At 41.4% G+C, this 12,027-nt stretch overlaps 1 protein-coding gene across 1 annotated transcript in view; it reads right to left on the bottom strand.

Annotated features, from left to right (window-relative positions):
• The window catches only part of LOC119217450 (teneurin-3), a 209,371-nt gene that overhangs the window by 28,792 nt on the left and 168,552 nt on the right, over window positions 1-12,027 (bottom strand). Inside the window, 4 exon segments of the mRNA XM_062564357.1 lie at window positions 70-141; window positions 5,777-5,920; window positions 7,930-8,065; window positions 9,142-9,273. Of these exon segments, the coding sequence (XP_062420341.1) occupies window positions 70-141; window positions 5,777-5,920; window positions 7,930-8,065; window positions 9,142-9,273 (484 nt within the window).

Below are 12,027 nucleotides of genomic sequence, written 5' to 3'. Positions count from 1 at the left end.
GCTGTCACATTGGAGCTTTGACTGATTGACCGTCATGCAATGACAAACATGCAGGTTTAGTGTATTTACCCATGATGCTGCTGATGACCGGGGGCTGCTGGGATATGAATATGTTCTCACCATTGCCCTTGTACAGTATACCTGGTGGAGAAAAGACATCAATGTAAGTTCTAGGGAGCATGGAATGAGAGCTCTGGTACGCTGGAGCTGAGATTTTATCAACGGCTGTCATTCCGAAATGCACTGAAATATGGAACACATATCTGCTGATAGTATATGTGCTCATTCATGGGATTATATCTCATGTTTTAAAGAGTGGGTGTTATTCTGAGATTGGTGGATGTGTCTTAGCCTACAGCATTTCTTTATCAAGTTCATGTTCAAGTCAGGTTTTACTCGATTCGGTGCAACTATGTACAATAGTTCAATTTGAGGAATTTGAGGTTTCGTCATGCTCATTAGATGGCACATTACGGTATTAATCTATTTCAACAAACAATGTTTAAAACAGCAGTGCTTCTCCCTCATCAAACCCTAATCTACAATAGGTGCCGCTGAGGTGTGTGCATTTACATACACGCATGCAGAGGTGTTGACATGCTCGTTTTGAAACACGTGACTTTGTCTCTCTTTCACCACAGGGCGTCCCGGAGGACCATACGGCATGTGAGATTAAAGGCATGCGGCTGCTGCTGGTGCTCTTTGTGTGTGTGCGTGTGTTTCACCTTGAAGCGAAGAAAAAAGGAATCATGGAAAATCAGTATTTCTGTATTTAGATGGAAATCATCCACCAGCTAGGTGTGGTTCAATCTATCTTTTTTTACTGAACTTAAACTCAATCCAAGAGAATCCATCGTTTGGGCGACGCCTAACGCTACTGTTAGTCCCTGATAGAGATGATCAGATTTCTTTAAAATGCACTCCAATGCAAATAATGCCTGAGAGCCTGAGAATCGGAAAACCGAACTCCAAAAAAATGTATCAAAATATAACAAAATATTGCCTTTTCTATTCAGATCACAACCACTTTTATACATGGGGAATGGCAGCGAAATGAAGCTGTTACTGGTGTTTTGTACGAAGGGAGGAGGCAGAGCAGTTCCACGGCTAGGCTGCCAATCAGCTGAGAGCTGACGTCTGCCTGGCAGAACCAGCAGGGCGGAGCGCTGAGAGTTTAGTTTAACTTTCAAAACTAAACATATGCAAAACCGTGCAGGTACCTTTTTGGTATGGACAGACTGTGCAAGGAGGAGGACTTTTTGTTACATCACTTAAAGGAAGTTTATGTGAATGAGCTGTGAGAGGATAAACAGAGGAACTCACTCTTTCTTCATTCTTCAAAGTGAGACATCAAAGCAGAACCTCCTGTGGTGAGCTGAATTATTAAAGCTCTGCTACCATCTTGAAAATGCAGCCAACATTATGCTCCATGCGTACATCCATCCATCCATCCATCTATCCATCCATCCGCCAGTTCTACATTCCACTCTTTTATGGATGCATGCCATAAACTCAATTTACAGTTCCTCCAAACCCAGCAGGACACATTGCTATCGGCTGTTGAATCCCATATCAGTAGGTTCCTTCTACATCCCTCTCCTTCTCTTTCCCCCTGTCCTCCTCTCCTTCTTTCATCTCTCCCTCTATTGGTAGATGTTGATTGATCAACAGAGGCCAAGCCAGCAGGGTTTCTCCCATGCTGTGCTGTGTGTATGTCTGTGTGTGTGAGAGGGGGCAAACGGTGGGAATGAGAGAGAGTTGGAGAGAGGGAGGGAGGGAGAAAGAGTGAGAGAGAGACGGTGAGTAAAGCTCCGTAGAAAGAGAGAAGCATCGAGTTATCCTGCTGTGTTAAAAGAGGCCAGTGAGGCTTCTGTGTTTAAATTAGTACATTAGACCTTGATCTAAAAACATTGAATCTCAAAACCTTAATTTATGTAAATGCTACTGATGTAAATGCCGACCACAAGGCCATAATTGTTTAGCCCATTACTTCTGTTCAAGATTGAAATGTTGTTGGAGGACATTGTTCTGCTTGTTTACAGACTAAAAGAAGGTGTGAGTGAAATCACAGTGAATAACTGCAGTGCTAAAGGCTTCACAATGGTACAGCCCTAATACTGATGTTAATAAATAGGTCTCCCGTAACACTGAGGTCCAGAAAACACACACACACACAGAATGAACAAGGGTCAAAGTCAAATACTAGCTGACTAACATAAACACAGTGTGTATGATGCATCCAGCAAGTTAAATAATGCCTGTAGGTTGTCACCACTTGGAATCAGGTTGAAACATGGCCTTTAGCCAATCAGAAGAATTTTCTAAAATGACCAAAGACAAATGTAGGTCTTTGACGTTATTAAACATTTTCTGTTCAGGCTTTTATCTTCATCTCTGACAACAAGGATTAAATCCGACACTAATTTGAAAGAAAAGCCTAGTCTGAAAATATATAATATAAGAATACACTGTAATTCACATTGTTGCACATCTTTTCTTTTTCTATTCATGAATATTTGCAAACTGTACTTTACTTTACATTAATGTTTAATTCATTAATTGATGGAAAGACTAATACGAGCATTACATTTTTACTTATATGGAACAATGCAAAATGCATTAGTCTTTCTCACTAAAAGCTTTTTTTCTGTTTTTTGGTCCGTGCAAATTTGGAAATATTTGTTATGGTAATACTTTGTCATAAATATTGCATAGATTTTAGATATTATTGTAATTATTATATTCAGTTTCATTATTTGGAATTGTTTTATAGGCTATGTTGTTGTAGTTTTCTTTCATAAGACTTTTCCTGGATCCGTGTGTAGAGCAGCCAGACTTAGTCTCTGAATAACGGAGTGCACGGGGCAGCTCACACACTCCCTGTGCACACACACCGCTTTATTAAAACAAGGCTTCACAAACTCACACAAAAAACCCTGCAACCCTGCACAAGGAAGCAGCTCCTTTGCCCCTGAAACCTATACGCTCTCTCTCTCTCTCTCTCTCTCTCTCTCTCTCTCTCTCTCTCTCTCTCTCATCCAGTCTTATCTGAGTGGTTCAGCAGTGGTCCCTACTCAGTGCTTACAGATCACACAACACCAGGTGTGTGTGTGTGTGTGTGTGTTATTGTGTATCTGTCCAAAATCACTACTGCTAAAACATCTTAGGACATATTTTATAAATATTCAGTATATACAGATATGAATATATAATATTAATATATATGTATGTATATGTATACATATTCATAGAGAGATGAATATATATATATGTATATATGTGAGCTGATTTGCATCACATGGGCCTTTTGTTCATGAAATCATTGCTGTTGCAATAATGTCCCAGATCAACATTGAGTGCTACACCCTTCGTTATAAATGCTGTATTTGTACTAAGGTTGGCTTGGAAACGATCTCAGAATGGTCCTTTTAGTCCACACCAGAGTATGAACAAAAGTTACTACAATAAAATCAATGAAAAGAGAAAAAAGCTGCCTTACTTCCATCTTCATTGAAAAATGAACATGAACTCGAAACTCTAATTTGACCAAAATAAATTCAGTAGCTCCCCTGTCAAAACACAGAAGAAGAAAGAATGGAAATGCTGCCCGACATCAACCCGTACCATACAGGCGGGATACTTCCATCATCTCATGTCATCATCCAAAGCAGATCATTAGTGGACTACAGGAAAGCCCCCCGGGAGTGTCGGATGCTCCCTCCCTCCCCAACACATTCTAGTCCATGGGCTGTCTCTTTGTCTCAGAGGGATAAGGACACATTGTGTGTTGCGGTGTTGTCCCTTCAAGACAAATCCCACCCACAGAGACCAGAACTCATATAGACAGGAAATGACAAATCACAACTGCATTTTGAATGCACACACACTCACGCAGACACACACTCACACTGACAAGGTGTTGAAAGCCTGGGAGGACTGAAGAGAGAGAGCAACGAATAGCAATGTGATGGATGAGGTGACAGGAAAAGGAGGGGGCAAGGCGGTTTGTAAAGTCCAAGGGCCTTTCAAATTAATTTGTCTAAAAATGGAACTGTTCTTCAAAAGTGGAGAGAAATGAATCTCGTCAGAAAACGGACATCAATCTGCCTGAAAGCCATTCTGCAAGCAACACAGGAGGGACGGTGATGTATCCTGCACACACACATTAAAATGTCTGCTCCATATTCATATGGACATTTGGGAAAGTGACTTGTTATGATTTTACATTCATCATTTAGCTGACGCTTTAATCCAAAGAGACTTACATTAAGTGCACACAACCAGTTATCACACATTGTGTTTAAATTATTGTAGCATAACTAATCTGCAACGTGTGTGGAGAGTTGTTCATCTATCTCAATATGAGATAGTTGAGATGTGTGTGTGTGGGTGTGTGTCTGTGTCTGTGTAATTAGATTTTTACGGACATTCGAAAAACTCAAACTCTATATATTTATATTCAGAAATGTGCTGAGATTGTGTTTACACAACTTTAAATACTACGATAGATATTACTAGCTTAAAAGTTGACATATTTCCTTCACTAAACCTCTATGGGGCCAAATCCAGGCCAAAAGATTTGAAAATAATAATTGAACCTAAAAGGTTGGCTTTTGTTCTTGAATGTGTTCAAGATCGGTTAATGAAAAGTTTCTTTGTGTGGACTATCATTTGGACTCAGTTCTTGTTTTGAATAAAATATTAATTGAAATTGTTCACTTTAAATATATTTTTCCAACTTCAAATTCATTGTTTTTAGTTTAATCTATTTTTTTTCTTTCAGAGTGAAAATCCAGTAGCAGAGACATAGTTCTGGTTATCGAGCTGTTTTAGACAGATTGTACCTTTCAACAAACACACTTAGAACTCGATGCAGCACCATGCTACGCTAGCTTCTGAAGGGATGCTGAATGATTGGAAATGTTTGTGACATGTGGAAATTCTGACTACTATAAGGTAAGGGATATTAATTGGGTGGCAAAATTCTGTGTATATTCAAAGTTGGAAACCTTCAATGGGAATTACAGGAAATAAACTCTATTTGCACCTTGTCAAATATGACAAAACTACATTTGTGTGTCCATGGTTGAGTGTGTGTGGGCAGCTGGAACCAATTCAAGACACCAATGAGGACCTCATGTACTGATGTGAAGAGAAAAGGACAGAGGAGGGAAAGGGTTTTGTATTACACGTATAAAACTCTTAACTAATCTTCAGCATATCAGCAGATGTTTGATGCTGTATTGTATTTCATCGTCTTGCAACGTGGACATTGTGTGAGTGTGGAACTGACTTCCTACAGGGACAAGGGACATTCCAAGGGACTCATGTCCTTTCTACTGCAGAAGCTCAGGGTTTGCAGGGATTTAACTTGTGCACCACTTCATTCATTAAATACTAGATGGAATAGCATTTTCATACCAAGCGTTTGCTTTCATTTAAGAACATAAAGTAAAGTTGCTTGGCTGTCACGTACTGAATTGTTTACAGAGTGAAAAAGAAAGAGAGACGGACTGGTGCTGTGAATAAGAGAACATAAAAGCATAGCTAAATAACAACCAATTACACACATGATCTACTGTGGAGACAGACGCTACTATGCAGCAGCAAATGTCTACGGCAGAGAAAAAACAATAAATAAAAATACAGTTCCCTGCTGCCCTCCTCCACCTCAGGGCATCTAGACTGCTTGGAAACTGCAGTTGGCTGAAAGAATATTTCATTTCCTTGAAAAGTGGTACCGAATGCCGTAAGATGTGCAGGTTATGGCACCAACCGTTTTGTACATCCAGGATGTGATGTTTATCCAGCATCCATCCCCCCATGTTGGATGCATCCAGCTCATAGCCTTGCAGAATGGATGTTCTCTTCTCCCAGAGGATGAGGTCCAGGCAGGACTCGTATTCAAACCCCACGGACACTGAGGGAAAGACCAGTTACTTCAATTAGCCCTCTGACTGATGGGAAAGTACACAGTGTAAACCTGCGTGTCTGTCGCAACATCATTGGACGGGACATTTGAGTGCACACACACACAAACACACACAAAGCTGTGCTCTACCAGGTGCATTGTGTGAGCTGGCAGCTGCAAGGAGTGTGTTAAATTGAGATGAAACAAAGATCTTCAGGGGAGAAGGGAAGGTGAAGGTAACTAGTGAGGTAAATGAAGCAAGCGTGTCTCACAGAATGTGGCTCAGCTTGATTTTACAATAACTCAGAGGTGGTAGTACATTGTTCAAAATAATTTAAGCCAAAAATATTTTACAAAGCAGTTACGAAAAGAATAGAAAATATTCGCAAAGATAAGCACAGCAGTAAAGAAAATTCTAGACAGATTAAAACAAACAACAACAATCAAATGACCCTGAGGAAAGGTGGAACCTTTTAGCCGGGATGGGTACCAAATATTGAAGCTTAGTTTAGTAACAGGAGAAAAGCTGCAAATTGGAGTTTTTTAATGATCAACTGAAAAACCCAGACCAGTGTGGGCGTCTCGTTGGTAGACAGCTCGTTGTCATTACGACCATATGACATGACCTGACAGCCTTATTACAGTCACAGGATTGTGGATTGCTGTCGCGATTTAAAGATAATTTCTACAGTAATTATGAGGCAAAATGGAATTAGCAAATATCTCATTAACAAATAATGAGCGGATGGACAAAGAGGATTTTTGGTCTGAAATCACTTTAGAGTCAATGTTTGATGCACAATTCTTCCTATGAATTCTACATTCTCTCCTCTGGTTACAAAAAGAAGTCTATGATAAAATGACTCTACTTCTCTGTAGTGACCACCGGGGGGCGACTCCTGTGGTCCCATAGAAGTCTATGATAAAATGACTCTACTTCTCTGTAGTGACCACCGGGGGGCGACTCCTCTGGTCCCATAGAAGTCTATGATAAAATGACTCTACTTCTCTGTAGTGACCACCGGGGGGCGACTCCTCTGGTCCCATAGAAGTCTATGAGAAAATGACTCTACTTCTCTGTTGTGACCACCGGGGGGCGACTCCTCTGGTCCCATAGAAGTCTATGAGAAAATGACTCTACTTCTCTGTTGTGACCACCGGGGGGCAACTCCTCTGGTCCCATAGAAGTCTATGAGAAAATGACTCTACTTCTCTGTTGTGACCACCGGGGGGCAACTCCTCTGGTCCCAAAGAAGTCTATGAGAAAATGACTCTACTTCTCTGTTGTGACCACCGGGGGGCAACTCCTCTGGTCCCATAGACGTCTATGAGAAATGGCTATTCTTCCCTCAGTAAACATGAGTTTATGGTGTCAGTCTCTAGTTTCAAGTCTTCTTCAATACAGCATGACGTTCTTTTAGTGAATTATGGTCCATTTACAGTCAAACAGACCATAAAGCAGGGGATGCTTTGTGATTGACTACCACAACTTTCTCTGGAAATAATTGTAAGAAATGTAACCTTTCCTCAGTGTGTTTTTAATTGTAGCATTTTTGGTTCAAGCAAATGTCTCATTATGCATTATTGTATGTGCTTAATTGCATATTGCAGACCAGTAGCCTTGATTTCTGAAATCACACAGAACTAACGCTCCAAGTGAACACAGCTACGTAGAGAGATGGACAGGTTTACCCACTTGTGGTCTGATTCAAACCAATGACATAGGTACATAACACTTAACCTTCAGGGTTCTGCTGCCATTATTTTGGTACAAAGTTAGTTGACCTTACATAATTAGAGACCACAGTTGTTAATGCGTTTCTCTGTTGTGATTCGTCCAGAGAAGTGTGCTTACCATCACACATTGCACACAGTTAATTACCTCCATCACCTCCAGGAGTGGCTATCTGTCGCGCTCCTCTTTTTTATGGTCTATAACAGGAAATCGTCTCAGGGAGATCAAACCAGCGCACACTTTTGTTATTTTATTTAAACGTGGTTATCAGCAGCAAACTCACCAACTGCCTCGGATAAACCGTACACGCGTTGGCCATAGGCATCCGTCTTGTCCCAGATGAAGGTGTAAGAGAGATTTGGTTGGGCGGGGAACCATTTCTGAAAGAGGCGTCCCACGACTGCCACCATCAGGTGAACCTGAAGAAACAGCACAAACACAAATGTCTTCAGGTTAGAGTTCTACTTTTATGGGACACTGAAGCTGTCCAAGGGTAACGGCGGCATTTTTTATGCCCAACATTTGTGTGTCAAAGAGAGAAATGGAGACGTTGATTTTTTTCACCTTTTCTTACCTCAGCATTTTTTAGCTTCTGCTCTGAAAATGGTACACCCATAATATAAAGTTCTCTGTACTTACTCTGCACTCACTATCTATGTGGACAAAAAAGGGGAACCCCTGTGAGTGTTCTGATGTGTAAAAATCAGTTGATACGTTACTGGTGAAGAAATAAATGCCTATGGCAGACAAAAAATAGCTATTTAATAATAGCTATCGGGGTATATTTAAAACATTGACGTGAAAACACATCTACGTGACAGCTCACTGTGTGGAAAGTTTCTCCTTTTTAGAGTGGGGATTATTACTCTCCCCAGGACAGGCTTTTGTGAAGGCCTCACAGCAGAGAAATCTGGACTTTTGTTTAAATCCGGCTCTTGTTGGCCGATTTGCACGTTCAACCTCTCTTTTGAGCTGTCTCATCCAATTGGAACCGACTAGAATGACGAGGGACAGAGCGACAGCCCTTTAGCCAAGTCAAAGCAGTTAAAGCGTGAATGACGCCTGAGAATGATGAGAATGCCTGTGAAATTAATCATGTAATCATCCTTATGTCTTTAAAAAGAAGCTGTGAGTCATGCAAGACGCATTATGCTGCGTTCACACCAAAGCGAAGCAAATTTTTGCATTTACGCTTTACTCGTGCAGGTAGTTGTAGTTATTTTGCTTCATTCAGGTCCCATTTATTCCGCTTCATTCAGGCCTGAAAGGGGGCGTGGCTTATCTCTGGCTTTTTACCACTATCCACCATGGAAATGAATAACCACTACTTCTGCTCTTTATTTGTTGTGTGAATTACACAAATGCCGTTGTTGTGTTTGGGTTCATGACATCATGGACTGGACTCATTTGCATAGCATAGTTTAGAACTTAAGGATAGAACTTAAATTGGTCCTTTGCTGGGGGACAAAGTGAGTTTGTATATAATACATCTCACCTTCATCAGGTTGAAAGGTATTGACGATTGGGTCATGGTGACTTTGAGGATGGGTTTATAGCCCGCTGCTCTGGAGCTCAGGTAGATCAGGTTTAGATCGCTGCCTGGTATTGAGGTTTCTTCCTGTAAAACCTGCAGAGGGATAAAATGACAATTAAATAGATCAGCACCCAACAATGAATGGACCCTCTTTACTGTTGGACTCAACGCGCTGCGAGCATACACGGACGTTTGCACGCTGGTGTCGGGGTGGAACTGCCTGAGCCAAATTCCAGAATTTTCTAGGGGGACAGGGGGCAATTTCAGGGGTAGCGCCCCCCTGAAATATAAGGGTATAATGGGTGCTGGGTTCTATTCTGACAAGGTCTGCTATCAGCGAGTGAGTAATTTGACGATGCAATGTTTGGCCATGAGCTGCAGCCCCTCACCCCACGACACCAAACAGCAACAACAGTCACAGAACACACACAGAGCCGTTCCCCAGCCACACAGCGGCTAACCTTTCAAAGGGCGTCCCCGAACCTGAAGGGGTGCTCACGCATCTAAAAATCCACATTGATTCTGTTACATCTTTGGAGGACATTATCTCAATGTGCATATCTTGGAAGGACGAGCAGGAGCTCTGATTCAGATCAGAAGACACACACAGACATACATATTGACACCAACTCATAAATCACACAGAGCCTTTGCTCTTTCTCTGCTTGTTGGAGAGAAACACAGATTCCTTTACAGCCTTGTGTTTGAATATGTTCATCTTCTAGTCAGGTATATGAATGTGTCCTTGTGTGGAACCTGAGCACTAGTTTACACAGAGCATGTGAGGAGAGTACCAGCATGGCACCAAACTAGTCAAATATGACAATGAAGCAAGAAAGACATTTCATCTTGAAAGTTCAAAGTTTGACTTCCTTTTCTTCACAGGTTTGCAGTTACGAAAAACAATGTACTCACAAGATGAACTGCTTAAGTTTCAAAAGCACTAAGACAAGCAGTATACACCATTGCACAGGGGAAATTACACATTGTTCAAAGGAAAAGGTGAAGCAGTGAGTCAGTGAAGCCCACTGTACCACTGGGATCATTTACAAATGAACTAGAATATGGCTGAAGCAGAGCTATTCCTAACAACGGCTCCTCTGCTAGTATCAACACAAATACTCACCCTACATTGCCAACTGGCCATGGAAAAAACATTTAACACGGAGGAAGGCTGCAGAGCCAAGGCCAACAACTTAAAGGAGGTGCGATTTCACCGAAGATGGGGGCGGGGGGGGGGGGGGTGAGGGGCCCTGTGCACGTCGCTTTACTTTAATACAGTGTCTGGCCAAGAAGAGAGACTCCAGTGTGTGAGTGGCATCAAATACTGGAGGCAGACCGTATGAAGCCCACTAAACTGACAACAAACCTCCATCATGTGACCATAATCACATGAAAATGTTATTATCAAAGGGGGGCTCGACAGAAACGTTTGGGAACGATTGCTTTACTAGAATACTCTTTGGATGACAATCTACAACAATATGGCCGCTGTGAGAAACCCAACTAAAAGCTGCTCAAGCCTTCCTGCCTGTTTAGATGTCCCTGTGCTTCCAGATCGGAACAGTTAATCTCTGAAGGGTTAGGGTCTTATTACTCGTAGAAATGAGAGCCAAATCTATGCTGTAGTCCTGCATTTTCAAGGAATAGACACAATATAAACGAACACACCAGGATTGTGTGTCATTGGTGGCATCAACTCAGAGCAACTGAGTATGAAAAGTGCTAGTACTGTTATTCAACTTATTTTTGGGTTATTCCAAAGTGCTATAGTTTCCTTTCCCACTAACTTCTGTTGGGGGTTTGCTTATTTTTTTATAATGGTTTGGCTGGATAAAAATATATTCATTTATTCCAATTTTCGACATCCTGAAAGAATTAGAAATACCTGTGATGAATTGAGTAGACTCCACAAAAGGGAATACTGAGAAGAAATATAAAATCTTACTAAAATGAAACCAGAAAAACAAAGACCCTCTGGGAATGGTCCCTTTGGAGTGTTCCTGAACTATTGCCTTTTCATTAGCTGGGCATTTAGTGTTCATTACAGATCCATTACATCTCCTTTAAGACTGCCCTCCTCACTAATGGACTGCTCAGGCAAAAGCCAAGCACCGGCTCTCCATTCGTTTGCTTTTGATCTGCACTCAGACACACACACACACACACACACACACACACACACACACACACACACACACACACACACACATTCCCTTCATCTCAGTTAGTCAGGTGCTTACACACATGCTTGTCAAATAAAGAATTTTAATAGCGCCCTGGTTCCGGATTGTAAAACATGAAAACACGCATTGAGTTGTGTCATCCGTTTCATTTCCTCTGAGGACGGGTCACAGCCATGTGACCATAAAGAACACACAGATGGGCTATTAGGCTTTTAGGAAACAGGGGGTGGGGCTACGTGTGTGTGTGTGTGTGTGTGTCCAGCACAAAACATGTTTAATGTGTTAGCATGGCTTTTTTTCAGAACATTTGGGAACTGGTCTTATCCGGTTTGAGGGGAAAAAAGGAGTTATGCACGTTTGCATGTTTCTATAATTCAACCTAATCAGCATCACTAATCCAAGCATTATGCTAATTGGGCGGTCATCTCATAAAATAAATCCCAGTTGAAGACATTATTGTCATAGTCCTGGGTACAATGGTGCATATAGGCTGACTATTAGAGTATAGTACACTACTTTTCCCCTCACTTCTACTTGATCCTATTGTTCGTATGATGCTGGCCATATATGTTTCTATGGAGTCACCGAGGAAGACCTCCTTTGTTTAATCTATATAGGTTCACATTTTGGTTAATTGACTTCACTTAAAGTATTCTGAATT

This window comes from Pungitius pungitius, chromosome 9 (genome assembly GCF_949316345.1).
Source record: "Pungitius pungitius chromosome 9, fPunPun2.1, whole genome shotgun sequence".
Taxonomy (NCBI): Eukaryota; Metazoa; Chordata; class Actinopteri; order Perciformes; family Gasterosteidae; genus Pungitius; species Pungitius pungitius.
This window is presented reverse-complemented; position numbering and strand designations above follow the sequence as displayed.